Genomic DNA, 27,969 nt, shown 5'->3' with positions numbered 1-27,969 from the left:
TCTTCTTTAAACAGTCAAATTACTGAATACTGAACGTACAAAAAACCCCTATACCAATAGATTATAGATGGCGTTTTATATTATGATGAAGAAAATAGACACCGAAATTCTCCTGTATGATCTGCGCATACATCCAGACCCTCGACCAACTGTCAGCTTCCTTCAGAATACTGAACAGGCATAAAAATACTGAACAGACAGATTCTGGTTTCACAACGTAACATGTAAAGTCAGTTCAGAATTATACACGAGCTCACCGCCTCACCTCAGATGTTGGGTGCAGCTGCCAACTGCGCAAGCAGCAAGCTGTATTCCCGGGAACATTCCCGTTCCCTCAGAACGGCTCAAACTACAAAAGTGAGATGTTTAAAACCCTTGTCCTCTCTACATTTGATATATCAGCCTACAACTCAAACAGTGCTGTTAAACCGCAGCCACCACATTCCACAGATGTGTCAAAAAAGGCTTAACAAAAGGCAAAAGATGAGACACCTAAGCGGCTGCCGCGGACACACCACCATGTTCTCTTCATGGGTACAGTCTCTTAGCCATCTCCCGGTAAACCATGTCGATGAAATTATCATTCTGCCAAAAGAAAAGATAGTCTCAGTAGAAGTTTCACAGGGTAGATGTGGTGAGCTTTGTTAACAGACATGTTTGTGAAAACGCGATACAAAATTATTCCTGTCGAGAAAGGCTGTACACTTGACAATCCTTGTAGAAATAATTAGGTTGGTCTAGAAAAAAAAAATCCTTGTAGAAATAACAAGCCTCAGTTGACTGCGAACTCTCAAAAAAATCCTTGCAGAAATAACAAGCCTCAGTTGACTGGCAACGAGCAGAGCCCAAGGAAGTGAGAATACCTGTGCAAGCCTCAGCAGTGCAGCGCCTACTTGCTCTCTTGTTACCACCTGGCTATAAGATGCTGACGGGGTAAGCAATGGCAATGGATTAGGAGGTGGGAATGGTTGAAGCAAGGGCATGCCATATGGTGGAACAGGGGACACAGTGGGTAGTGGAAAGGGGTGGAGCAAGGGAGCACTTTTTGGTTGCCGGTCAGCAAAGGGAGGATGAAGTGGAGGAACAGTAGGCAGTGATGAAGCAGCATTAGCTACTGTTGAATGCGTAGAAGCCATCGGTGCAAGGAGTGGAGGTTTTGAATCTAAAAGACTTGCAGGTTGGATGGTGGTAGAGCTATTGGGTCTATGAGCATCAAAGGCCCTCGGAGTAACTGATGAAGTTCGTGAAGGAAGCAGACTGTGCAGGGAAGAAGAGTGTGGTGCAGTAGAATTATGTGATCCATGACTAGGATAAGGGATATCCCTGAAAGATTGGTTTGGTTGTACTGCGCCTGTTCCACCAATCGTATGTACACATGTGGCTGCCTGTTTGAGGAAATTCATGTAATGGTTAATTCAGATTGCAAACGATCATAATAAATATGAACAACATTTAAATTAAATTACAGCTATCCAAGAAAAAGAAATACAGCTATAAATGGAAGGGAAGTTTCCTTACCTTCGAAGGGATTAGGAGGAACTCTTCAACATCGTCATCATCCATGGTAGGTGATGTCGGCTGTTCTAGAGTATCTTCAACTACAGGTAGAGCATATCGCCCAGATGCTGCTTCTGGTTCTTCAAATACACTGTAACAGACATAGTAGGAGAGATAGTTTCAACATAACTCCTAGCCAACTGTAGGTGGTGACATTTTGAGTTCAAGGGGATCAATTCAACTAAAAGTCACACTCACACTGTATTTTGTATTTTCTCTTTCTTTTTCAATAATATATTCAAGCAACTCAATGTTCGTCCCTCTTTTCTTTGAAAAGTATAATAATCAACGTGGTTATTAAACCTCATGGCCTAAAAGGGCTTTAATGCCAAAATTATTTTGCTACTTTTGTATGGGTATCTACTGCAATAATCATACTTTTCAAAGAATGACCATATGTGAAGAGAAAATACTGAGCATGAAATTAGAAATGATTAGTAAAATGAAAATGGGGACACAAAAGGTAAATATAACAAGTAAACATAGCAACTCCTGACTTAAATAATTTTCAGGTACAGCCTTCTTTCCAATGAAAACAGGAGTGCATGCAAATCTGGTATACCTTTTGGAAGAAAGATTTGCCTTGGGTGACGCCCTTGAATATGCATATTCTATCCTATACATTGAATGTGAGGCTAATCAGTATGAATAAAGAAAAAGTACATAAACTTGCAAAATCTTGTCTTGCCCTTCCTCTTCTATAACACCTAGTTGGCACACATAAGGAACTACAACTCAAAAGTGGCCTAGAGTTAGTACGAGTCAGGATGTATTGGTTACACATTTATATGTCTGACCAGTGTAGATGAGACTGAAAGGAACAGATTAAATTGTTATTTAGTATTTCAGTAATCCATGTATTGAACAAGATGCACACACACACACACACACAATTGTGCTACGAGTTGAGATACTAATACATACAATTTTACCAACTCATCTTAAAGATAATAATATTAGCACAGAAGCAGAACACAATCTGAGATTAGCCAAGGCTGCAATTGCATAATTGGTGCATCTGCCTAGAAAGGACAGTACGAAAAAGGAGTGGATGATACCAGTGTGGATGAAATTGAAAGGAACAGATCAAATAGTTACCTACTAAAAAGATGTGCAACTTCTTGACATTCCTGTGGATCATAGAACCAAATTCCAATGATTTCATCAGCAGCATTACGGTACATCAAGTAGGGAACTTGCACCTCAACCTCAAAATCCGTCAAGAGATCTTCGACTAGATTTTCTGTTCTAGGAGAAAAGGCAACATAAAATCCACATATTTAATTTTAACACTAATATAAAAAAGACAGGAAGTACAGATAAGAAATAACATCACTGACGTTGGTACCATTGGAAATCGAATAGACACATTTCGCTTAATCAACCAGAACTATGATTGGTAAAGTTGTCAGATGAATGAGCAAACACTGTGTCTGTTTCTGTTTGTGCAATGGCACAAACAGCCACAAGTGTAAACCTAAGAGGAATCAATTTTCGATAAAGGAGCTCTTATGATGCCTAAGTTATCACGTTCCCTGGTATGAATATATTGTGAGTGAAACATCTGATAGTTTAACTTAACATAAAAGGCAAGCAGCGAAGCCTCTTAACTAAATTATGTACTGGTATCTGTATTTCATCGCCAAATGCTCAATCTATGATCTGTTTCAACATTTTTTATGTTCAACCAGGGTGAATTTGCACAAGTGTGTGTTCAATAAAGTAGGTGTGAAAGCATACCTGTGTTTATACGGTTCATGATGACCAATTGGAATCTGGGTTGGGTGTTCCTGCAAGAATAAGTGCTTATTATTGCAAAATAAACGGGATAAAACAAGGCGAACTGCACTCTTCATGGTTGATAGAGCCAATATCTTCATCACAATTTAAAATAACTACAAGTAAGCCAGAGCATCAACAATGTCACTAGTTGAATATTGAACGACACTAAATTACATGATGGAACTGTCATCACATACTTTACTAAAAAATAAACAGACACAGCTACAATGACATGGAAAGAAAATGTTACTGAACATATTCCATGGTGTCCTATGTTGTCTACGAAATTAATCTGTATTTACCCTTACATATTTCAGAAACATACACTGCGAATCAGTACATTAGTAGATAGTATATATTAGGACCAGGATCCGCAAAACACATGACCCAGTATAGGTGCGCACTACGTTTATCAACTGCAAAATAAACCAATAACAATACCAACATGTGACCAATAGCGGTTACCGCAAAAGGCACATCAATGTGTTAGCAACAAGCCAACAACACAAAATAACATGTGTACTCCTTGAATCACTTTCATTGAAATGACATTACTGTTTCAAAAGCAGCAGGAACAACAGACATAAGATAAGCAAACTACGTTTGCTACACAGCAGAATCCAAGTACAGTAGCTACGAATTCTGGGCATCCATCCAACAGCCCAAACCGACACCAAGTGCAAGGCAAAGCGTGAAGTCACAAACTATGGCGATGGATGAAATCAGCGCGAGTCCATTGAGGAGGACTCAGGATAACTGCACAGACCTCTTGACGACGAAGAGCGACCCCTCCACAGGCTTCCGGGTCTGCAGCAGCCACGCGCGCGCACATAATCAGGGCTCGCAATTGCAACAGAGCGAAATCGAACGGGAGATTGCAGGGAACCGGTACGGCAGCGTACCCACTCCCGCTCGCCCTCGTCGAAGCTGTACGCGACGACGTGCGCGGCGGTGATGAGGATGTCGGCGACGGCGGGGTCGAGTCGCCGCAGCACGCTGAGGTTGAGCATCCGCGTGCCCTCCCGGTCCCACGCCAGGTTCGGCGTCACCTTCACGCCGCCGAAGCCGCCCCGCCTGCTCCGCGCCATGGACGCGCGCGCCTGCGCCGGGAACCCTATTTGCCGTGAGGTTTTTCTCCGCGCAGGTTTCTGGACGGGATTGGAGAGAGTTGTGCAGCTCTGCTCTGTGTCTCTGGAATCTGGACAGAACCGGGAACGGGAATGGCTTGCATAGTTGCATTGCAGCGTGTACACCGCTGTTGTGGCAGCTGATCTTTTGGGTCCACTGGTCAGTTACTCTTGCACGCGTCCCCACCAGCAGCGACACGGTAAGGAGTGCCGTTGTGATGTCCGGGGAGAGTTGGGCTGACGGCTTTGGTTCAGTGTGATCAGTGATGGCCTGGGAAGAGCGAAAGCCCAGTATGGACTTTCAGCCTGATGGGCTGTTCAACGGGTCGCCTGCGATTTTGAGCACAATACTATGGAAAAAAGTCAAGATTATCTCTCTCAACTTTTGCGAAAATCCGATTTTCTTCCCTGAACTCAAAAATCGGGTAAAACACCTCCATTAACTTTTAAAACCGTTCATCTTACCTCCCTGGCCCGGTCATAAGCGGTTTTGAAGGCGGTTTTGTTTTTTTCTTTTTTATTTATTTCGGCTAAATCATAGAAAAATCATAAAATGAAAAATTCAATTTTGTTGGACTCCACATGAGTAGATCTATACAGTGAACATATAATATGATATTCTTTAATACAAAGTTTTTGTTATAGCTTTAGATCTATGTTTTTCTGTAATTTAATGGAATAATTTATAGCTGTAGTTTTTATGTTCCAATTGTGGTGAAATTTTTATGGTGGACTAATTATTATATGCTTAAATTGTAGTAAAAAATTCATATTCATTGAATCATGTATAACTTAGTTATAGATTTTATTTAGGTTTACATGATTCAATGAGTATGAATTTTTTACTGTAGTTCAATCATACAATAATTAGCACACCATAAAATTTTCATCACAATTAAAACATAGAAACTGCAGTTATGAATTATTCCAATTAATTATAGAAAAGCATAAATCTAAAGTCACATCAAAAACTTTGTACTAAAGCAAACCATATTATATATTCACTGTGTAGATCTACTCATATGGAGTCCAACAAAATTGAATTTTCTATTTTATGATTTTTCTGTGATTTACTATGATTTTTTTAAGATTCGGCTTAAATAAATAAAAAAGAAAAAGACAAAACCGACTTCAAAACTGCTTATAACAAGGCGAGAGAGGTAAGATGAACGGTTTTAAAAGTTGAGGGAGGTGTTTTGCCCGATTTTGAAGTTCAGATAGGAAAAACGGATTTTCGTGAAAGTTGAGGAAGGTAATATGAACTTTTTTTCTAATACTATGTTAGTTTTCCAATAAAAATGGCTTTCTCCCTAATTAAAGGCCTATCCACTAGTAGTATACTAATGCATAAGATCCCCCACGACGGTCAAATTTACCCCATAGAAAACGCTAATGCTGGAGTGTAGACGTCCATCGGCGCCAGACGTCCGTGGGATCCGATGTTCAGAAACTGTCATTTCTATAGGCTCTCTTCGCTCCCCTCTAGTCACCCTAGATTAAAAAAATCACGCATCACCACGACTTCGCTCCATGACCAGCTCTACCGCGGCTCCCGCACGCCTCCCGTTGGCCTTCCTTTTCACCGTCGCCGCATGCTTCCCCATGACCGTACTGTCACGGCATGCTCGCCGTGCGAGGCCGCACCACCAGATCGCTATGGTCGCCTCCAGCGTGGCCATCACGTGCGCCCTATCGCCGGGGGCTGCACAACTGTCCGCCCCCTACCATCCTCCTTCTCCACCGCGACCGCAGATCCAGGCTCTCGGTGTGCCGTGCTTCGCCCGCCTGGTTGTCATGTTTTGCTGAAAAGTGCATGTTACGAACGTATGTTTCGAGTGTATCAGATGTTTCAGAGGTATGTTGTAAGTGTTTAAGATGGATATTACAAAAGTAGATCAGGATATTGCATATGTTGCCATGCTAGTACACATATATTGCAAATGTGTATTACCAATGTTTCATCTGTGTTTTCGGGATGCATGTTGCAAGTGTATTTATCTGGATGTTGTATATGTTTCATGTATACGTTGCATGTGTTTTTATCTAGATGTTGCGTATAGTTGCAATGGTTTCAAGTGTTTTCAGGTGTTTTTCAAGTGTTTCAGAAGCATGTTTCAAGTGTTTCATCTGCTTTAGACGTATGTTGCAATTGTTGTATTTGGTGTTTTAAAAGCACGTCTTCTGCTGCGTCGTCTCGGTGTGTCCTTTTTCTAGCACAGGCAGGACATCAATATGACACCGCGGCCGGGTCCTTTCGAATCGGAGATGCCGCCCCTTCTGATCTTCAGCCTGTTCGTTTGGCTGTGGCTTGTCGTAAATGATCGTAAATTTCCAGCCGGAACAGTATTTTTCTCTCACACAAACCAGCCAGCGATACTTCTTCACGAATCAGCAACGATACGAACCAGCCAACCGAACAGGCTACTTGTCACTTGGGTGATGCGGGCCAGCACGAAGCGCGCGAATGGGCATCCGTTTGGACGTATGCCAAAACTAAACGGGGCAAAACCACCCCCAATGGCGTTTGACAGTGCCGGGACGAGGAGCCCGAACCCGTTTAGCACTTCGATGTATCCAACCGTCAATTTGAGGTAGAACTCCATCCATCCGTCCATTCCGTCTCAATCTAAAAATTCTCCACTGGTCAGCCCTCCGTCACTCCCCAGTCCGCCGCCCAAGCGCCACCTCTGCCAGATCCCGACTGCTCAAGCGCGGCCGCCGCCCCTCCCATCTCCCACCCATGACCCAACTGCCGCCGCCCGTCCCTACTGTCTCCCATCCAACCACCGACGTCCGCCAGTTGGATGCAGATGCAGGATTGGTCGGCGGACGGTGGGTGCTCGGGAATCCTCAACGCCACCGAGCAAATGAGCTTCCGGCGAGCTGATTCCCTATACAGAGAAGGTGATACTCCTGTAGTCCCGCTACCACCTCCGATTCTAGTTTTTTTATTTCGTTTTTCTTTGGCCGCCGGCTTCCTCCTTCAGTTGAGCATACCATGCCTTCGTCGGGGACGGGGACCCGTATAGAATCCTCGGGGAAATTTCCCGTTGACATCGCTAGAGAGGAGAGCACTGGCAGTCCACGTGCCCTTCCGCTCTTCCGGGGTGAGTAGAAAGACTTCCTCGATCTTTACGTTCCGACTACAGACTGATAAACATGGCTGTTGCGTGGCCCTATGCGTTGAACATCACACTCTCACCGTCTCGTGTATGTGTGCGTATTGTAATCTTGCATCCAGCGGTCCACCCTTGCTTGTATATAGAACGTCGTCTCCCTCCCAAGTCAGCAGAGTGGAGCTGGAGCTGGAGCACAAACCCGCTCCTCCTCTTGTTTCGCTGTTGCTAGCTAGGCAATAAGCTACCACTTCTTCCTGACCATGGCGGTGGTGCTGGGTGCATTCGCGGCCAAGCTGGCCGGCATCCTGATGGGCATAGCGAAGGAGGAGGTGGAGATGCTCCTGGGCGTCCCTGGTGAGATCACCAAGCTCGAGATGACGCTCGGTGACCTGAGCACCATCATGGCGGACGCCGAGGTGGCGCGCATTCGAAGCAACACCGTGGAGAGGTGGGTCAGGGAGCTCAAGGACGCCATGTACGACGTCGACGACATCCTCGACCTCTGCCAGATCATGGAGAAGGGTACTGGTGGGGAGGAGGATCGGGATCCCACGACAATTCCAAGCAGAACCGCTTCTTCAAGGTGCTTCAGCATCACCCCGCCGACGACCATGTTCTTCTGCTTCCGCAACCCCATCGCCGCACACGAGATCGGGAGGAAGATCAAGGCGCTCAACAAACGGCTGCGCGACATCGCGGAGAGGAGCTCCCGCTTCGGGTTCATCGTCCGGGAGCTCCACTCCTCCATTCTTCACTCCACCAACGGAGCTGCTGCAGGCTCTTTGTTGGGCTCGTCAGACAGCATCGTCCGGTCTGGTGTTGTGGGTGACAAGATCCAGAGAGACGCGCAGGACCTCATCACCCTGCTTCTGCAGGATGAGGTGGATGCTGATGCTCACCGAACCAGCAGCAGCAATGTCATTGTCTCTGCCGCTATCACAGGTGCTGGCGGCATCGGCAAGACCACCCTTGCCAGGATGGTGTTCAACGACGACAAGGTGGAGCAGAGCTTCGACGAGAGGATATGGCTGAGCATCAACAAGGAAGTCGACCAGCTTAGTGTCCTACGGAGCGTCATTGCTGCACTTTGCGGCGGCGGCGCCGTGGGAGACAGCAGGGCCCTGCTCGAATGTGCTCTGAAGCAGGCGATGCGGCAAAAGAAGCTGCTGGTGGTGATGGATGATGTGTGGAGCGAGGACGTGTGGAGTGGCCTTCTCAGCGCACCACTTGCCGATGCTGCTGCTCCGGGGAGTCGAGTGTTGGTGACAACTAGAAATGATGAAGTCGCTCGCAAGATGAAGGCGCGCTATGTCCATAGAGTTGGCAAGCTAGAAGGCGACGATGCTTGGGTCCTACTAAAAAAGCAGGTCAGTAAGTTTTACCTATTTATTTTTCCTATAAAAAATAAATTCAGTTGCACAATTGTATTTTGTAGTGACTCGAGGCATAAGGCACCGTTTGGAACACGGGATTTGTTTTTCTCGTAGGGCAAAAAATATCATTTACTACCATTTTTCTCTCCACGGGTTTAAAAAGATAATAAAATATTTTTATCATGCCATACAATTGACTGTAATTTTATAATGGTAACTAGCAAATTTCGGTGTTTGTGGTGTGAACCGGCCAATATAATATTTTTCGATGTCCAATATAAAATTTCTTTATAGATATACTTATCCTCATTTGGTATTGTAAAAGGTATTATTCTTTGAAAAGTTTGGTTAAACTTAAAAATAGTTTATTTTGGGACAAACTAAAAACTCTTTATATTCCTGGGCACTCTCCTCCCATGCAGCCTCTAACGTGACTCATTTTTATGATAGGTAGTCTCCGATGAGATTGATGAAGTTGAGGTCGATGGATTATTAAAGGATATTGGGATGAAGATTGTGGAAAAATGTGAGGGATTGCCGCTGGCAATTAAGGTGCTTGGAGGACACTTGTTCCATATCAGCAAAACAAGAGATGCTTGGGCGCGTGTCTGTGACCACTTCGCATGGTCGATATCAGGAATCGATGATGATATCAACAAGGCTGTCTACTTGAGCTACGAAGAGCTGCCTTCAGACTTGAAACAATGCTTTGAATACTGCTCACTTTTCCCTAACAATGAACCGATCAGGTGTGAAGGTATAGTCAATCTCTGGATCTCAGAAGGCTATGTGAACAACAAAACGACAGCGTTGTCAGAGCTTTTTGAAGATGTGGGGCTCAAGCACTACAGAGAGTTGGTCTCAAGGAATCTCTTAGAACCGAAGAAAGGGTCCTATGGTCATTCAGCATGCACCATGCATGATGTCATCCGCTCCTTCGCCCAGTACATAACAAAACATGAAGGGGTCCTTGTTGGTGAGGGCCAGGATGCCAATATCGCTCTTGCTGCTGCTCCAAAGATCCGTCGCCTATGTATATCAAACAAGGTGGTAGAGCCCAGCATTCTGCGGAAACAGGTATCCCTTAGAACACTGATGTTATTTGGAAGCACTGTGGTTAATTCAAAGGAGTTATGGAGCAACCTTTCGTCATGCCTAAGAGTACTGTATCTAGATAATGTAAATCTTGATGAGCTGCCGGACACCATATGCCACCTCAAACATTTGAGGTGCTTGAGCCTTTGCGCTACAAGCATATCCACAATCCCTGAAGTCATAGGAGATCTTCAGTTTTTGCAAGGCATTGAGCTTGTAAAGTGTAGCAATATCTCACAGCTTCCTAATAGCATCTTGAAGCTACGGAAGCTAAGGCTACTCAACATTAGAGAAACCAAGATAACCTCAGTTCCTCGTGGTTTTGGAAAGCTGAGAGATCTGGTCGTAATGGGGGGCTTTCCAACGCACTCGGAGGATGGCGCGGAAGGTTGGTGCAGCTTGGAAGAGTTAGGGTCTCTGACGAAGCTCAGAGTCCTAGATGTTATAGGTCTAGAGAAGGCACCTCCAGGTTCAGTGGCTGCTAGAGCAAAGCTCTGCAACAAAGAGCACCTAAAAGAGCTGAACATGAAATTCACAAGTCAGCTCGGAGACAATGGAGAGCTCAGAAGCAACATCAGCAAGGAGGAGCAAGACCAAGCTGAGCAAGTGTTGGGTAACCTGTGCCCTCCTACCTGCATAGAAGAACTTGTCATCAAAGGTTACTATGGGTTGGGCTTACCACAGTGGGCCAGGATGATGACAGCCTTATTCCGCGGCTTAAGGCGGTTGGTCCTGGAGGGTTACGCGTGTTGCGAGCAACTGCCAAACGGACTCGGCCAGCTCCCCTTCTTGGACTACCTCTGGATCGATCAAGCTCCAGCCATCCAGTGTATTGGGCATGGTTTCCTCCTCACTCCCTCGAGTGATGGCCAGGACAATGCAACATTGGGAACAGCGACAGACTTGATCATGAGTAGGCAGTCGCCTGCTAGTCTTATCTCTCGTGGTGCTGGCTTTGCATTTCCCAAGCTGACTACACTGGGTTTCGAGGGCATGTCAGGATGGACAGAGTGGGACTGGGAGCAGCAGATACCGGCAATGCCCGCTCTGGAGGGGCTTACGATCGACGGCTGCAAACTTCATCGTCTTCCTCCTGGACTCTCACGCCATGCAACTCAGCTGACGCTCTTGGACCTAAGAAATGTGCTGAACCTGGTCACCGTAGAGAGCTTCCCTTCCCTCACTGAGCTCAAGTTATGGGACAACCCAAGGCTGGAGAGCGTCATCAGCTGCCCAAGGCTGCACAAGATCACCATCTGCAGTTGCCCAATGCTGAAGCTACTGGAGAATGTGCCGGCGCTCGGAACAGCCATGTGGATGGATTTGGGCGCTGAGACGCTGCCAACATACTTGCAAGAGGCAGAGCTAAGCAAATTGAATGTATATTGCAGGCCCAGCCTGTTCAAGCTGATATCGTTGCAGTATGACACCCCTGAATGGGGGAAGGTCCAGCATGTCCAGCGCATGAAGGCGTATGCCACGGAAGCACCGGGAGATGAGTTGAAGGGCTATATGTACTACACCAAGGAGCCGTATTCCTTTAGTGCACGCTTGTTGTGAAGTCCGCAGGTAGGTACATAGCTTCATTGTTTTGATCATGCACATTTCAGCTTTCAATTTGTTCTCTGTTCTGCCCCTGGCCGCTAAGAATGTACACTGGATATAGTAGTCATTCTGACGACGTAATAATGTTGCAAGTCTGAAATGATCTTTTTGCCAATTTGAACTCGTTTTATGTTTTCCTGTTCTCACTTACTTTTGCTTTCATGCAAAGATGAAGACGAGAAGATGACGAGGAATACAAGAGGAATATGGCAGAAAGAACGCAAGAAAATGTTAAGCGGAAGTGAAGCTTCAGATTGCTTTAAGAGAGAGGGAATCATTTTATTCCATCGAATGAGATGGTCGTACGGGAGAGAGAGAGAGAGAGAGAGAGAGAGAGAGAATTAGTTTTTCATTCTTTTGCTAAAATTATTTTTTCTGGTTTATGGAATTAGGTAGTAGAATCTTAGAAAAAAATTCTTCGTTCTTTCGGTCTGCATCCCTGAATTGTTTAGTTGAGGATTTTTCGTGTTCCTAGCCAGAATTCCTACCAGTCTGCCAGACGAGCTCTAGATATTTACGCTTCATCTCCCATTTTGTCGACCATCTATGTTTTATATAAGCTCGTGAAGGAAAATATATTACACGGTGAATTTGTTTGGTTTATGTCCTGCTCCCTCTATCGCAAAATATAATTTATTTTGACTTTCTAGATATATACTATATGTATAGTAAAACGGTAATGCTTTGTCCATAACGTCTGTCCTCCAAGTACCGCAATTTCTTTTAAAAAAAATCACCGTAGCACCGCGATTGTTCTTCATGACCACGCGCTCTATCGCGCCTCCTGCCAGCCTTCCTCTCTGTCGTGCCTCCAGCCCACCTTCCTCTCCATCGCCGTGCCCAGCCACATCCCGCGCTGCTCCGCGCCCCGCGCTGTGCCCCCATCCACCTCGCCCGTCGCAGAAGGAGAGGCACGGGAGGCCTGCTCTTGCGCCCCATTCAGAGCGCTCATCGGCAGGAAGGAGAGGCCTGCGCGCTATGCCTGGAGTGTACGCTGGACCGTTTCTCTCGACGTCCCTCTAACCCGAGCTTGTTGGCTACTGAAGTTTCCCATCGGGTAGGCTGTGGCCGCCGGCGACGCTGTGTTTAAAGTGTTTTAGGCGTTTTCAGATTTATGTTTCAAGTGTTTCATCTGAATGTTGTAAATAGATGTGGCAAGCCTATGTTTTAGGTGTTTCATACGTATGTTTGAAGTGCTTCATATAGATGTTGCATATATTGCTATGGCTCTATACGAAGTGTTTCAGACTCATGTTGCAAGTGTTTCATCTGAATGTTGTAAAAGTAGATCTTGATGTTGCGTATGTTGCTATGGCTATAATTTAGACGTATGTTGCAAGTGTTTCATCTGGATGTTTCAAAAGTAGATCTGGGAGAGCACGTGTTGCAATGGCGCTAGTAGCTGGCGAACAATGGCCCGCCACAGCCGCCTGCTACTGCTGGGGCGCCTACATGGGTCACCGTGCGGGGCCCTAAGGCTGGCAGACTCCTCCACGACACGCATCCGCAAGCAGGGCCGGTGACTAGGATCCACGTGGGGCCTGGGGATGGGCGTGGGTGTGGGGTGGGCTACTGGGCGCGGGTGCGACATCCGGACGCTGGATAAGATGCGAACTCAAGACGTGGGATGCGGTGCGGGATAACGCGCGAGAGCTACGTCCGGACGTCCATTTGGACGTCCAGACGTTAGCCCTTCCGATGCTAGAAGTTATGTATGTAGATATACTATATATATCTAGATATATGACAAAAACATCCGGTGCGATGGTGAAACTAAAGATTCTATGACTTCTCAGCGTTTGCCAATTTGAATTCGTTTATGTTTTGTTGTTCTTTTTTTTACCTGCAAAGGTTGAAGACGAGAAGGTGACAGGGAATACAAAGAGGAATATCACAGAAAAAGCGTAAGAAAATCCCAAGCAGAAGATGAACACTGCGTTCGGCTGGCATAGTCCTTCAGCTTATTTTCTCTTACAGAATACTATTCAATCATCGAAAACCAGCCAAAATCTACTGTTCACCGGACCGTCCGAGTGAGCTAGAAGCTTCATTAAACCTGTTACTAGCTATAGCTCTTAGGTGTCCTGTAGATTGTTGATTCTGTTTAAGTTCACGTATGCACAGAATTGTATTATAGGCCTGCTCGGTTGTGCTTGTGCAGCAGCCGCAGCTTGTTTTCGTCTACGAAGAACAGCAGCTGCAAAAAGCTGTCTGTGTTTAGTTGCCGAGGACAGCTTGCAGCAGGATTACTTGGTACTGTATATAATTCAAAAAAAAGGAGGAGAGGATACAAAACTACACAGATTTCGCTCGTCCAAACAAAGATGATCAAATTTGTCGGTGTTTTGGAACCGGGGGTCCCTCTACCGACGAGTGAATTTGTGCTGCGTGCCTCTAATCCCGGATGGTAATGCAAAGAGACACAAGGTTTATACTGGTTCAGGCAATCGAGGCCCTACGTCCAGTCTGAGAGATCGATCTTATGTTCTTTGCATCGGAGTGCTCGTAGTAGGGGGTTACAGGCTGGGTGAGAGAGGGATCAAGCCCCAGGTCTCGGCGAGGGTGGTGAGGGCTGCTTGAGGCGTTGTTCTCAAGTAGCGTAAAAGTGTGTCGTTCTATCGGGTGTTTTTTTCCCTCCCCTACGAGGCCCAAGTCCTCTCCTTTTATAGTTGAAGGGAGAACGAAGGTAGTACATGTATCACTATGCGACGTAGTGTCAATAGAAGTGGCACGTCCGAACCCTGTGGCCCGTTCTGGTGGCGGCGTGGCCGTAGGAGCGATCCGTCCTTGGAGTACTGGAGCGGCGTGGTTGTCCCATCAGGTCCTGTGCGCCGTGGGAGCCCCGGGAATGTCTCGGAGCGGATGTGACGGCGAACGTGCAAGCCCTGGTGGACAGATTGTGCGCGAGGCTGAGGCCTGGTTGGTGCCGAGGCTCGTGCTGCGGTGGGGGTCTCGGCGGGCACGAACCCCGAGATTGCCGAGGCCCCGGTGCACAGTGCCGATGCCTTGAGCGGGCGGCGAGTCGCGGGTGCAGCGTTAGGACACAGTGGCTGGTAACCCCCGTCACGCTCTGTCCCAGGTGCTGATCGTGGACACAGTGCCGGGACACAGTTGTCGGTAACCCCCGCCGCGCCCTGTCCTAGCTGGTACGGCGTTGATGCGACTTTGGGTTGCATCGGCCATTTTGTGACGTTGAGCCGCTGTCCGGCGGAGATTGCGGGAGTGGTTGAAAGTATTGATGAGACGTGACGTGCTGTCGAGGCGGGGGCCGACGGACCACGGACAAGCCGGCCCTGAGCGACACAGAGAATGAGGCCTCGCGCGAGACGGAGATTAGGCCCCTTGCCGAGGCCTCCTCTGGGGTGCCTCGCACGAAGCGGAGTTGGCGTCGGGATGCCGAGATCTCCTGCTCTATAAACGGGGGCGGCGTGTCCGAGCCCTGTAGCCGGCCACTGTTGTGGTATGGTTGATGGAGTGGCCCCGTCCTTGTCGTGTAGAAGTGACGCGCCGGTCGTACTTGATCTTGTGCGTCGTGGGGCTCCAGTACAGCTTGATGCAGGGCATGGCGGGCGTCGTGCTGGTCATCGTGCGATGACGTCGTAGGGAGCTGTGGCTCCGTAGACGGCGAGGCCGAGCCATCATGGGGGGTTCGGCGGACATGGATCCTCAGGCTGCCGAGCCCCTGAAGCATACCGCCGAGGCCTTGGGGGGAATTATTGATCCTGGGTGCTGATTCCGAGGCCACAGTATCTCCGACGTGGCTCCCCATGCTGCGTTGTTCTCGGAACAGGAGTTGGTAGCACAGTGAGGCATGGGCGTCAACTATGTGCTTTAGTGGTTAGCACAGTGGCGGGTAACTTCTGCCCAGTCCTGCCTCCTGTCCCGTCGGCCATTCTGCTGTACTGTGCCGAGCATGCGGACCGATGTCAGGGGCAGCAGTTGGCTGAGTTAATGTGACACGACGTTTTGTCAGAGGGGCGGGTGAAGGAAGAGGCAGCGGAGTGCTGCCGAGCCTGCCTCGCGCGAGACGGAGAGTCGGCGGCCCGGCCGAGGCCCTTGGTGGGGGGTCGCTCGAGGCCAGCGGTGAGGGGGCCTCGGGCGAGTCGGAGAATCGGCCGAGGCCAGCAGTGTTTAGCTGGTTTCGACTTTTACGAAGTCTAAGCAGCCGTTTTTTGGTTCTTGCTTGGGGTACCCCTTCTCACTGTATCCGACAGTAGCCCCCGAGCCTTGGGGGGAGTGGAGGTACTCCCCCTGAGGTTCTGACGAGTATTGGCCCCTGATAGTTCCTGTTGGGATGGTGTTTTGTACTTGAGGTTTCGGTGGGTGCGCGCGAGCGCACCCGCCGGGTGTAGCCCCCGAGGCCCTGGAGGAGTGATTTCACTTCTTTAGGGACTTTTTTCTCTCTCGAGCGAGGGGTTTTCATCGTGTTCGCTGGGCCCGTGGGTGCGAGTTTGGATCGCAGGGCCTCGACGATGCTTGCGGAAAGAGCCCCTTAGCCTCCGCCTGGAGCGAGAGGGCCGTCAGGGGTTCCCTCGGCTTTTTGTACGACCCTCGTGCTTCCTTTTCGCTCAGAAGGAGGGGTGGAAGATGCCATGCTACCCTCGGTGGGCGCGAGCGACGGCATTTCCGGTGAGCTGTTATCGGGTAAGTCCGAGTGGAGGCCCGTACCCCGTTCGCTGGAGGCCGGCTAGCGGTCCGGAGACGCGCTCCAAGAGTACCGGCGGGTTTCTCTAGTGGGTGCCGAGGCCATTCGCTGGGCCTCAGTGGCTCGGTGCCTCCCTATGGTGGGATCCCATTCGGAGACCTCCCTGCCGGTCTCGGACACGACACAGGGCGCGCTTGTACAGGCTCGCCCGTAGTCGTCCCTGACTCTTTTGCCCTAGGGTAGCTGTCGAAACCCCTGGGGGCCCAGCCTTCGAACCCTTGGACCGTAACGGGCTCGGGTCGCTTGTCTTTATCTTGGGTGCAAGAAGAGCCCCCGCGCCTCTGCACGGAGTGAGAGGGTGGTCAGGGGTCCTCCCGACTTTTTTGTCCGTCCCCCGCACGTCCTTTTCGCTCGGATGGGGGGCTATTTGCCGAGCCCACTCGTGTGCGAGCCTGAGCCGCTGGGTCTCGGCAAAGTTGCAGGAGGAGCCCCCGAGTCTCTCGCACGGAGCGAGAGAGCGGTCAGAGGTCCCCCTGGCTTTTGGTTCGCCCCTCGCGCGTGAGGGTCTGTCCGCCGAGCCCCCCTCGGGTGCGAGCCTAGGTCGTGGGGTCTCGGCGTCCTTTGCAGAAGGAGCTCCCTAGCCTCTGCACGGAGCAAGAGGGCCGTCAGGAGATCTTCTGGCTTTTTGAACGACCCTCGCGCTTCCTTTTCGCTCGGAAGGAGGGTTTGTTTTGCCGAGCCCCCTCGTGTGCGAGCCCAAGTCGCTGGGCCTCGGTAATGGTTTGCAGGAAGAGTCCCTTAGCCTCTGCATGGAGCAAGAGGGCCATCGGGGATTCTCCTGACTTTTTATTCAACCCTCGCGCTTCCTTTTCGCTCGGAAGGAGGGGTGGAACATGCCGCGCTACCCTTGGTGGGCGTGAACGATGGCATTTCCGGTGAGCTGTTATTGGGTAAGTCCGAGTGGAGGCCCGTACCCCGTTTGCTGGGGGTCGGCTAGCGGTCCGGAGACACGCTCCAAGAGTACCGGAGGGTTTCTCTAGTGGGTGCCGAGGCCGTTCGCTGGGCCTCGGTGGCTCGGTGCCTCCCTACGGTGGGATCCCATTCGGAGACCTCCCTATCGGTCTCGGACGCGACACAGGGCGTCCCAAGCGTTTCGCTTGCTTGGGTCTTGGCCTCGTATAGGCTCGCCCATAGTCGCCCCTGACTCTGTTGCCCTGGGGCGGCTGTCGAAACCCCTAAGGGCCCAGCCTTCGAACCCCTGGACCGTAACGGCTCGGTGCCCAGTTCCTTTGCCTGAAAGGAATCGGGGGGGGTTATTTCTCTCCCTACGGCTGATAACGGCAGGCGCGTCTTTTGAGGCGGCTTTTTCGGGGAGGCGAAACGGCGCCTGCTGCTACTGTGGTCGGACGCGACGTGGCGCCAGCCGACGGGACGTGCCTGCACGCGTGATTAATGAGGAGGGAGTGGGCGCGTGGGCGATAAGACCGGATCTGGATAACCGCGCCGGACTTTTTGGGGAAACTTCCCTGATTTCGTCGCCCGGTGGTTTCATCTCGTCCCTGCATAAATACGCAAAGAGCCTCGCCCTCCCCCTTCTTACCTTTTCCGCATTTGCCTTCGCTGCCCCTGTGCCGTTGCTGAGAACATAGAGCGCCGGGGAGGAGAAGGGCGAGAGCGAGAGACTAAAAGAAAGAGAGAGATTACCACTGTAGCAGCGACCTCCACCGCGCAATGGCTGGTGGTCCCATCATCCTCCCGGCGGATCCCTGGGAGCGGTCTGACGTCACCGAGGAGAAGCTGCAGTCGCTCGTGGAGGCCGGTCTTCTTTGCCCGATCACCGACCCTGATGAGCCGGAGTGGATTGCTCCGGGGGATGAGTCGGAGCCAAGGCCACGCGACGGCTACGTGGTGAGCTTCGTCGTCTTCCACGAGCGAGGCCTCGGGTTGCTGGCGGATAAGTTCATGCGGGCGCTCCCACACTACTACGGCGTGGAGCTTCACAATTTCAGCCCCAACTCCATCGCGCAGGCGGCTATCTTCGTCGCCGTCTGTGAGGGGTACTTGGGGATCGCTCCCCACTGGGAGTTGTGGCTCCACTTGTTCCGAGCGACGTTCACCACCAAGCCGGGGGGAACGAGGGGGGCTCGGAAGGTGCAGAGGGCCGGCGGCTGCACCCTTCACGTGCGCCAAGACCGGCAGTCCCTCTACATCTCGGCCCAGCTGTCATCGTCCAACCGTCGTTGGTACGACGGCTGGTTCTACCTCTGCAACGACGACGGAGGACTTCCTCCTTATACCGGGTGGGTTGTAGAGAGTCAACCAGAGAAGTGGGGATACGGCGTCATCAAGGTTGATCAGCCTAGGCTGGAGCCGCTATTGCGGGCCTTGGGGAAGCTACGTGACCGCGGCCTTTCGGCGGCCGGGGTTGTGGCGGCCTTTCACCGTCGGAGGGTGTTGCCGCTGATGGCCCGGCGGCGGCGGCTGTTCGAGATAACCCCGCGCGACCCGATTGCCGGTATCAAGATGTCCGCCTTCGCCCTTACCGACGATGAGACCCTGCGTCGGGTGAGAGAGGCGGTAGACGGGAAGCCGAAGATCGACGATTTGATGCCGTTCCCGATGCGCCCTTCGCGGGGGTACATCTCACTAGTGAGTTGGATGTTGCCGACGCTTTCGTGGCCTCCTTGTTTTCCGCCTTTTTTGTCTGCTGTCTTACTTTGTCATCCCCGTAGGGGATAAGGGACGTGCGAGACTCCCCGCCGCCCATTCCTGAGGACGCCCAGCTACGAGCCGTGAACAGGGCGCGCGCCGAGGAGGAGGAGAAGAAGAAGGATGCCAAGGAGGCGAAACGCACGAAGAAGCTCCTCGCGCGCGAAAAGCTGGACGCCCGTCGCCGGCGTCAGAAGCTCGACGGCCTCCCGTTGGAGCCGTCTCCCTCGTCGTCGGTGTCGGATTCTTCGGGCGACGGCGACGGGCGCGACATGGGGACGGCCTGCCTGGAACACCTCCCCGACATTAGGGAGATGGTGCCCGGGGCGCCGGCAAGGAGCCTGACGCCCCTAGGAGGAGGAGGTGTCCCGGGGCCGGTGGCGGCCCGTCCCGGGGCCGAGGCCGACATGCCCGAGGCGCGGGTGTCGGAGGAGCGTGCCGTCAGCCCGATGGGTCCGACGGTGGAGGTGGAGCAAGCGACGGTGGGGCCGACCCCATCGTCTCCGCGAAGGGTCGAGAAGGTGCCGGGGTCCGGCGGAGGCCAGCTGGCTCCGGTGGATACCGAGGCCGCGCCACTGCCACCACCGGCGCTGTTGCAGAGGAGGCTGGCGGTGTCGAAGCGGCTGCATCCCCGTTCGCGGTAAGCGTCTTTTCTTATGGAGTCCATAGTACTTCTTATTTGTCCCTTGGTCGCATGCTGACCTTGGGAGTGTCTTTGCTTCCAGCCAAAAGCATCTGGTGGGAGATCCTGCCTTGGCGCCCCGTAAGGCGCTCAAGGTGAACGTTAGCTCCTCCACCCATCAGGCAGCGGAGGCGCAGGCTGGCGTGCAGCGTGGCGCGGCGTCGGGCGGGGCCGTTTCAGAGGAGGCGGCTACCCAGGGAAAGGGTGCCGAGGCGGCCGCGGAGCGAGTGGAGGAGGAGGAGCCCACGCCTTGCGATGTCATGAGTCTTGGGGCGAAGGAGGCTGGGGCGTCCACCATTGCCGAGGCCATTGAGGGTGAGGTTGGAGCCCCCAAGGCCTCCGAAGTCGGGGCGGTGGATGCCGGGGCCACCGAGGTAGAAATGGCGGAGGCCGAAGCCCCTGGATCCGTCGAGGCCGAGGCGATGGAAGTGGAGACGGAGCAAGTTTTGGCGTCGCCCCTGGTTCAGACAATCTCGTCTGATGATTCCTCCCCTGGGAAGGAGGCGGCGGACGTCGAGGCGGCCAGTACCGCGGAGCAGCCAGTCCCAGATCCTACCGAGGGGAGTTCGGCCCTTGCCCGGCTACGGCCCGAGCCCCGTGGGTGGAACTTCCCGCATGTTTTCTGGCGGGACCGGGCTGATCCCGAGGGGGAGCCTGTGTTCGCCCTTGAAGATATCGCAGAGGGGGGCGGTGGGATACCCTCGAGCAGTACCGCCAACTTGCAGTGCGGTCGCTGCAGACTGCGATGACTATTGTGGGACGGGACTTGCCCGGTGTCACCCAGGTAAGTACTTTTCCTCTCCCGTGCCGCGTTGTTTCTTCTCCGAGCCCCCTCGCAATGTTTGACGCGCGTTTTTTTTGTTTTGCCCCTTTAGGAGCTGGAGACCTGATCCCTTGGGAAATCGGTATTCCTACGAAGGGAGAAGGATATCTGGGACCAGCTCCGGCGGCAGACAGGCTTGCTCGCCGATGCTCAGGGGCTTTTGTCGGCGCGGAGTGCGGAAGTGGAGGACCTTCGCCTTCGTTGTGCTGACATTCAGGCCGAGTTGGCCACGGCTAAGGAGCAGTCTGCCCCTCTGGTAGCGAAGATCAAGGAACTAGAGGAGGAGCGAGACGCCTTCAGGTCTCGGGCCCAAGAAGCGACGGCCTCTGCCAAGGCCCTAGCCGGGCAGCTGGGTGCGGAGCAGAGCGAGCATCAGCTGACCAAAGTCGCCTTGGCCGAGGCTACCAAGGCGGCCGAGGCCTCTCGGGCCGAGGCCTTAGATTGGAAGAGCAAGGCCGAGGGTAAGTTCCGCCGAATCGTGCTCTTTGTTCTTTTTGTTCTGGTTTGCGTTTGACTTCTGACCCCTCGTTGCGACGTAGATCTGGAGAAAGAGGCCTCCCAGGCGGCTGAGGCCTCCATTGCAGTGCAAGCGGCGCTGGATGTTGAGGTCCGAGAGCACAAGGCGCTGCGCAGCGCAGTCTGTACCGCCTGCGAGGCCCTGGACGTCGAGGGGGTCCAATTGGCCAGCTCCCTTGGAAGCCGCCTGATTGCGTTGAGCGGCCGCGTCCACGAGAGGCTCCAGGGGGCGTTGCACACGGGCATCAAGCATGCCCTGGCCGTCGTCTCCTCGCACTACGCTATCAACCTCGAGGCTGTCAGCGACGGCTACGTGTTGCCAGAAGATGACGAGGAAGCTAACGTGGAGGTCGTGAAGCTGTTGGAGGCGGCCGAGGCACCTAGCGCAGCGCTAGCTGGTCTATTTGAAGAAGAGGTGGTCCCTCCCGCGTCGGCCGCCGATCCTTGAGCTTTGACCTGGGCCGAAAGGGGCCATGTAACCGAATTGAGTTAGTTGCCGTATCGTGACGTTTTTGTGGCCGTTGAGGCCTTTAAAGTATTTGCGTATGTGGGTCTTTTAACCGTTTTCTGTTCTACTTCCAAGCCTGTGCCCTCTGTCTCGATCTTGGGAACCCGCAAAGAAATCCCTCGGAACCTAAGCCGTCCTTTGGCGAAGGGTGGTGAGGGAGCTGCCGTAGCCCAGAGGCGTAGGCCGTTCTCACGACTCGACCGGCCCTTTGGCCTCGAGACAAGCTTTTGGTCTTTGGGTTTCTTGTGAAGGTCCCGTCGGAGCGCGAGAGAGTTTGGCGTAGAAATTTTTTGAAAGATCATTAACAAACGGTGTTCGGGACTTAGGGGGTTTCCCCTTTTTAGCCCCCGGGGGAGGCTCGGCTTTGCAGAGGCAGAGCCGAGTCTCCCTTATAGCGCTATTGAGACGTCGAGCCCCTATCGATAGACAAGCTCTCTATACAGAACTTCCTCGGAGCCTACGTTGTCCTTTGGGTGAAAAGGTGGTGAGGGAGCTGCCGTAGCCCGGAGGCGTGGGCCGTTCTCACGGCTCGGCCGGCCTTTTCGCCTTTGAGACGATCGTACTATCCTTAGGTTCTATACAGTCGACTTGTCTATAAGGGGGTAGGTTCCCCTTGATGGGGGTTTCTCAAAAAATTATAACAACTAAGAACGCTTCTTTATTGCATTTCGAGAAACAATGTAAACGACGTTTGGAAATTTAAGGGTAGAAACGACGTAGCTGTTCTATGTTCCAAGCGTTGGTGAAGATTTCGCCCTTCTCGTTGGCTAACTTGTAGGTCCCGGGCTTCAGCACTTGGGCGACGATGTATGGCCCTTCCCAGGGTGGGGTCAGTTTGTGGCGGCCCTTGTTGCTCTGCCTCAGTCTCAGCACCAGGTCGCCCACCTTCAGGTCTCGGCTTTGGATGCGCCGGGCTTGGTAGCGTCGTAGGGCTTGCTAGTACCTGGCTGAGTGTAGTAGCGCGACGTCTCGGGCTTCCTCCAGTTGGTCGAGGGCGTCTTCGCGGGCGGTGCGGTTGCTTTGCTCGTTGTACGCCTGTAGCCTCGGTGAACCGTACTCTAAGTCAGTGGGGAGGATGGTCTCGGCTCCATAGACCAGGAAGAACGGTGTGAATCCCGTGGCTCGGCTCAGGGTGTTTCGTAGGCTCCAGACGACTGACGGGAGTTCGTTAAGCCATTTCTTGCCAAACTTCTTCAACCGATTGAATATTCTTGGCTTAAGGCCTTGTAGGGTCATGCCGTTGGCACGTTCTACTTGGCCGTTCGTCCTTGGGTGTCCTATGGCCGACCAGGCCACCCGGATGTGGTGGTCATCGCAAAACGTTAGGAACTTGCAACCGGTGAATTGCGTCCCATTGTCAGTGATGATGGTGTTAGGAACCCCGAACCTGTGGATGATGTCCGTAAAGAACAGCACCGCTTGCTTGGATTTGATCTGGGTGATCGGACGAGCCTCGATCCATTTGGAGAATTTGTCGATGGCTACCAGCAGATGGGTATACCCCCCGGGTGCCTTCTGTAGAGGCCTAACCATGTCCAGCCCCCACACAGCGAATGGCCATGTGATGGGGATGGTTTGGAGGGCTTGGGCCGGGAGGTGCGTCTGTCGAGCGTAGTACTGACATCCCTCGCAGGAGCGTACTATCTTCGTGGCGTCGGCCACCGCCGTTGGCCAATAGAAACCTTGTCGGAAGGCATTACCCACGAGCGCCCGAGGCGCCGCGTGGTGCCCGCAGACTCCCGCGTGCAAGTCCCAAAGTAGGGAGTGCCCAGCCTTGGTGGTGATGCATCGTTGGAGAATACCCGATGGGCTACGCCTATACAACTCGCCGTTGCAGAGGACGTTAGTCTTGGCTCGTCGCGCAAGCCGCCGGGCCTCAGTTCTGTCCGCAGGAAGCTCTCCTCGAACGAGGCGATCAAGGAAAGGGACTCGCCAGTCCATTCCTTGGTCGACCTTGGGAGGCTCTGCGTCAATCGCCATGGCCTCGGGCTCGGCTGGCGGGGTCTCGGTGGCCGAGGGGGCCTCGGGCCTTGCGTTGGGCTCGGCCGATGTGCCCTCTTCCGTCGCCGAGGCGTAGTCGACGGATGGCTTGTGGAGGTCTCTGGCGAAGACGTTCGGGGGGACCGGGGCTCGTGCCGACGCCATTTTTGCTAGTTCATCCGCGGCTTCGTTGAACTTTCGCACAACGTGGTTGAGTTTGAGACCGTCGAACTTGTTTTCTAGGCGACGTACCATCGCGCAGTACGCCTTCATTTTAGGGTCATGGTAGCTTGACTCTTTCATCACCTGATCGACGACGAGCTAGGAATCACCCCGTACGTCGAGACGTCGCACTCCAAGCTCGATGGCAGTTTGCAGGCCGTTGACGAGGGCCTCGTATTCGGCGACATTGTTGGAGGCGGCGAAGTGAAGCCGGATCATGTAGCGCATGTGTATCCCGAGGGGCGAGACCAGGAGCAGGCCCATGCCAGCCCCAGTCTTCATCAGAGACCCGTCGAAGTACATGGTCCAGCATTCTGATTGGATCTGAGCGGGTGGCAGCTGCGTGTCGGTCCACTCGGCTACAAAGTCAGACAGGACCTGCGATTTGATCGCTTTCCGAGGCGCGAAAGACAAGGTTTCTCCCATGAGTTCGACAGCCCACTTGGCTATTCTACCCGAGGCCTCCCGGTTTTGGATTATCTCTCCCAAAGGAAAAGACGACACCACAGTCACCGAGTGGGACTCGAAGTAGTGACGCAGCTTGCGTCGAGCCAAGACTACGGTGTAAACCAGCTTCTGGATGTGGGGGTAACGCATCTTAGTCTCGGAGAGCACTTCGCTGATGAAGTAAATAGGTCGTTGGATGGGTAGAGCGTGTCCCTTTTCCTTCCTTTCGACTACTACGGCTGCGCTAACCACTTGGGTCATCGTGGAGGCATAGAGTAAGAGGTGCTCACCCTCGGTGGGCGGAACCAGGATGGGGGGGTTGGTGAGCAGTGCCTTGAGCCTGGCGAGGGCTTCCTCGGCCTCGGTGGTCCAAGAAAAGCGCTCGGACTTTCTCAAGAGGCGGTACAAGGGCAGGCCTCTTTCGCCGAGGCGCGAGATGAAGCGGCTTAGGGCCGCAAGGCATCCCATGACCCTCTGCACCCCCTTGAGGTCTCAGATCGAGCCTATGTTGGTCACGGCCGAGACCTTCTCTGGGTTGGCCTCGATTCCTCGTTCCGAGACTATGAACCCCAAGAGCATGCCTCGGGGAACCCCGAAGACACACTTCTCGGGGTTGAGCTTGATGCCCTTCTCTCTAAGACATGTGAAGGCAACCTCTAAGTCGCCGACGAGATCGCCGGCCTTCCTGGACTTGACTACAATGTCATCCACGTAGGCCTCGACGGTTCGCCCGATGTGTTTGCCAAAGACTTGGATCATGCACCGTTGGTAAGTAGCCCCCGCGTTTCTGAGGCCGAACGGCATGGTTACGTAGCAGTACATGCCGAATGGAGTGATGAAAGAAGTCGCGAGCTGGTCGGACTCTTTCATCTTGATTTGGTGGTAACCGGAATATGCATCAAGGAAGGAAAGGGTTTCGCATCCCACAGTGGAGTCGACGATTTGGTCAATTCGTGGTAGTGGGAATGGGACTTTTGGGCACGCTTTATTTAGACCGGTGTAGTCCACGCACATCCTCCACTTGCCATTTTTCTTTCTGACTAATACAGGGTTAGCCAACCACTCTGGATGGAATACTTCCTTGATGAACCCAGCTGCCATGAGATTCTTAATTTCTTCGCCGATGGCCCTGCGCTTCTCCTCGTCAAATCGGCGCAGGCGCTGCTTTACCGGCCTGGAGCCTGCCCGGATATCTAAGGCATGCTCGGCGACCTCCCTTGGTATGCCCGGCATGTCCGAGGGACTCCATGCGAACATGTCGACGTTCGCACGGAGAAAGTCGACGAGCACAGCCTCCTATTTGCTGTCGAGGGTGGTGCTGATCTTCAGACCTCGGCCGTCGGGGTCGGCGGGATCGACGGGGACGAGCTTGACGGCCTCCGCGGGCTCGAAGGTCCCGGCGCGCCGCTTGGTGTCGGGAACCTCGTTATCAAGCTGGTCGAGATCGGCGATGAGGGTCTCGGCCTCCATGACGGCCTCGGCGTACTCGATGCACTCGACGTCGCAGTCGTATGCATGTTCGTACGTGGACTCGACGGTGATGATGCCGTTGGGGCCTGGCATCTTGAGTTTGAGGTAGGTGTAGTTGGGGACCGCCATGAACTTGGCGTAGCACGGGCGCCCCAAGATGGCGTGGTAAGCCCCCTTGAATCCAACCACCTCGAAGGTGAGGACCTCCTTGCGGTAGTTGGAGGGAGTGCCGAAGCAGACGGGTAAGTCGATGCGCCCGAGGGGTCGTGTGCGCTTTCCTGGTACGACGCCGTGGAAGGGTGCGGAACCGCCTCGGAGCCGTGAATGGTCGAGCTCCAGGAGCTCCAGAGTGTTGACGTAGAGGATGTTGAGGCCGCTGCCTCCGTCCATGAGAACTTTGGTGAGCCGGGTGTTGCCGACGATCGGGTCGACGACAAGCGGGTACTGCCTAGGGTTTGGAACATAATCGAGGTGGTCATCCCTATCAAAGGTGATTGCCTCGTGAGACCAATCGAGGTACCAGGGGGTGGCCACCTTGACCGAGAAGACCTCCCGGCGTTCCCTCTTTCGTTGGCGCACCATGAGGCATGCCGAGGGTCCGCCAAAGATCATGAAGGCGTTGTGTACCTCGGGGAACCCATCATCTTTATCGCCGTCCCTTTCGCCGGCCCCCCTTTTCCTGGCTTCTTCATCTTTGGGGAGCCCAAACCTGGCGTAGTAACGCCGGAGCATGGTGCACTCCTCGAGGGCATGCTTCACCGGACCTTGATGGTAAGGGCAGGGCTTTTTCAGCATATCGTCAAATAGCCCGGGGCCCCGGGGGCCTCGGGGATTCCTGCGATCTGTCGCGGTGACATGGACGGCCTCGAAGACCTCCTGCTTCCTTGGGCGACCCTTCTTCTTTTTCTTGGGGACGCGGGTGGGCGAGGCCTCGAGGGCCTTGTCCTTCTGCTTCCCCTTGGCGTTGTTGTTGGGGAAGATGGCCCCAACCGCTTCTTCGCCCAAGGCGAAGTTGGTGGCGATATCGAGGAGCGCGGCCGCTGTGGTTGGTACGTTCCGGCCCAATTCTCGGACCAGGTCCCGGCAGGAGGTGCCAGAGAGGAACGCTTGGACGATTTCTGAGTCACCGACACAGGGCAACTCGGTGCATTTCTTGGAGAAACGCCGGATGAAATCTTGAAGAGATTCGTCTGGCTTCTGGCGGCAACCTTTGAGGTCCCAGGAGTTCCCCGGGCACACATAGGTGCCCTGGAAATTCCCGACGAAGACCCTCACCAAGTCGCGCCAGTCGTGGATCTGTGCGGGAGGAAGGTGTTCAAGCCAGGCTCATGCCGAGTCTGATAAGAACAAAGGGAGGTTGCGGATGATGAGCAGGTCATCCTCTACCCCGCCTAGCTGACAAGCCAGACGATAATCGGCCAGCCATAGCTCGGGGTTCGTCTCGCCGCTATACTTCGTGAGGTTGGCAGGTTGCCGGAACCGGGCTAGGAAGTGAGCGTTGCGAATGGCTTTGCTAAAGACCCGAGGGCCCGGTGGCTCGGGAGAAGGACTGTGGTCCTCTTCACTGTCGTAGCGACCGCCTCGATGCGGGTGGTAGCCCCGGGCGGCTCCGTCGCCGCGGCGCCGTCGTCTGCCAACTACTTCGTGGTCGCCTTGTGCCTCGTGCTGGTCTCTAGGTCGATCGCGCACGGAGGGGGCCTCGTTGGCCGCCGGTGCGCGAGCGGGCTCGGGACGGACCGAGGCATCTTGGCCCCGGCGAGGTCGCGCCGTGGGTTGCTCTGAAGTGCCTCCGCGCCGGCGGGAGGCAGAACTTTCGGCCTGCTATACCGCAGCGATCTCAAGGAGGTCACGGAGCTCTTCGCGGACCCGTCGCCCCTCGGTGGTGGAGGGCTCGGGCATCCCTCGGGCTCCTCTGCCCTCACCGCACCCTTGCTGCTCCTGCTCGAGAGAGTCCCGAAGCTGCTACAGGAGGAGTCGGTCTTGTTCGACCTTGGCTTGAAGCTCGTGGAGCTGCTCCAAGTCTGGGCGTCGATGCCCCCCACGGACGGGGTTCTCGTTTCGCGCCGCCGGGGCTACGAGACGCGGAGGCGTGGCATCGCCCGCCCTTGCCTGGGGTGGGGGATGGTTGCCTGTCCCTTCGTCTTCTTCGCCCGCCCTTGGCATCCCGAGCCCGACGTGGAAGCACTCGCGAGATGGATCGTAAGTCCCTTCGTTGTCGGAGTCGGAATAGCCGAGGCAGTAGTCGCTTGTGGCCAAGAATTAGCGCAACGCCCCAGGGTTGTGGAGTTCGGAGAAATCCACCTCGGGCC

The 27,969-nt window shown here is 53.2% G+C and overlaps 4 protein-coding genes across 7 annotated transcripts; 2 read left to right on the top strand and 2 right to left on the bottom strand.

Annotated features, from left to right (window-relative positions):
• Positions 1-216: 216 nt before the first annotated feature.
• LOC136480517 (mRNA-decapping enzyme-like protein) lies at positions 217-4,516 on the bottom strand. 2 transcript variants are annotated; one of them, XM_066478040.1, is made up of 8 exons: positions 4,242-4,516; positions 4,106-4,146; positions 3,298-3,347; positions 2,656-2,800; positions 2,120-2,173; positions 1,519-1,648; positions 864-1,385; positions 217-585 (listed from the first exon to the last, which is right to left on the bottom strand). In XM_066478040.1, exons 1-8 carry the CDS (start codon positions 4,425-4,427, stop codon positions 529-531), a joined length of 1,185 nt encoding a protein of 394 aa, XP_066334137.1. In that variant the 5' UTR covers positions 4,428-4,516; the 3' UTR covers positions 217-528. The 2 variants fall into 2 exon arrangements, with proteins under 2 accessions (XP_066334137.1, XP_066334140.1); XM_066478043.1 differs by having other exon boundaries at positions 2,120-2,168; positions 2,660-2,800.
• A 2,625-nt stretch (positions 4,517-7,141) lies between these two features.
• LOC136480499 (putative disease resistance protein RGA3) lies at positions 7,142-12,248 on the top strand. 3 transcript variants are annotated; one of them, XM_066478032.1, is made up of 4 exons: positions 7,142-7,370; positions 7,454-8,952; positions 9,409-11,622; positions 11,828-12,248. In XM_066478032.1, the coding sequence occupies exons 2-3, from the start codon at positions 7,846-7,848 to the stop codon at positions 11,611-11,613; spliced, it is 3,312 nt and encodes a 1,103-aa protein (XP_066334129.1). In that variant the 5' UTR covers positions 7,142-7,370; positions 7,454-7,845; the 3' UTR covers positions 11,614-11,622; positions 11,828-12,248. The 3 variants fall into 3 exon arrangements, with proteins under 3 accessions (XP_066334129.1, XP_066334123.1, XP_066334131.1); XM_066478026.1 differs by having other exon boundaries at positions 7,142-7,573; positions 7,708-8,952; XM_066478034.1 differs by having other exon boundaries at positions 7,142-8,952; positions 11,834-12,248.
• A 7,171-nt stretch (positions 12,249-19,419) lies between these two features.
• Positions 19,420-21,481, top strand: LOC136455297 (uncharacterized). Its single transcript, XM_066455390.1, has 3 exons — positions 19,420-19,652; positions 19,738-20,009; positions 21,057-21,481. The coding sequence occupies exons 1-3, from the start codon at positions 19,420-19,422 to the stop codon at positions 21,479-21,481; spliced, it is 930 nt and encodes a 309-aa protein (XP_066311487.1).
• Positions 21,482-25,486: 4,005 nt separating this feature from the next.
• Positions 25,487-26,050, bottom strand: LOC136480491 (uncharacterized). Its single transcript, XM_066478019.1, has one exon. It carries the CDS (start codon positions 26,048-26,050, stop codon positions 25,487-25,489), a length of 564 nt encoding a protein of 187 aa, XP_066334116.1.
• Between the last annotated feature and the right edge of the window lie 1,919 nt (positions 26,051-27,969).

This window comes from Miscanthus floridulus, chromosome 1 (genome assembly GCF_019320115.1).
Source record: "Miscanthus floridulus cultivar M001 chromosome 1, ASM1932011v1, whole genome shotgun sequence".
Lineage (NCBI taxonomy): Eukaryota > Viridiplantae > Streptophyta > Magnoliopsida > Poales > Poaceae > Miscanthus > Miscanthus floridulus.
Note: the sequence above shows the minus strand (reverse complement) of the source record. Positions and strands in the feature narration are given on the sequence as shown.

What these genes read in the sequence shown, in the direction of transcription:
- LOC136455297 (XM_066455390.1), top strand. Translation starts at nt 19,420, where the DNA reads ATGCCCGAGGCGCGGGTGTCGGAGGAGCGTGCCGTCAGCCCGATGGGT. An exon ending in CGGCTGCATCCCCGTTCGCG is followed by an intron (nt 19,653 to 19,737) that starts GTAAGCGTCTTT and finishes CTTTGCTTCCAG; the next exon opens with CCAAAAGCATCTGGTGGGAG. An exon ending in CATTGCCGAGGCCATTGAGG is followed by an intron (nt 20,010 to 21,056) that starts GTGAGGTTGGAG and finishes GTTGCGACGTAG; the next exon opens with ATCTGGAGAAAGAGGCCTCC.
- LOC136480499 (XM_066478032.1), top strand. Translation starts at nt 7,846, where the DNA reads ATGGCGGTGGTGCTGGGTGCATTCGCGGCCAAGCTGGCCGGCATCCTG. An exon ending in GGGTCCTACTAAAAAAGCAG is followed by an intron (nt 8,953 to 9,408) that starts GTCAGTAAGTTT and finishes TTTTTATGATAG; the next exon opens with GTAGTCTCCGATGAGATTGA.
- LOC136480517 (XM_066478040.1), bottom strand. Translation starts at nt 4,427, where the DNA reads ATGGCGCGGAGCAGGCGGGGCGGCTTCGGCGGCGTGAAGGTGACGCCG. An exon ending in CATGAACCGTATAAACACAG is followed by an intron (nt 2,801 to 3,297) that starts GTATGCTTTCAC and finishes CTCCTAGAACAG; the next exon opens with AAAATCTAGTCGAAGATCTC. An exon ending in GTTGCACATCTTTTTAGTAG is followed by an intron (nt 2,174 to 2,655) that starts GTAACTATTTGA and finishes TTCAATGTATAG; the next exon opens with GATAGAATATGCATATTCAA.
- LOC136480491 (XM_066478019.1), bottom strand. Translation starts at nt 26,050, where the DNA reads ATGGACGGAGGCAGCGGCCTCAACATCCTCTACGTCAACACTCTGGAG.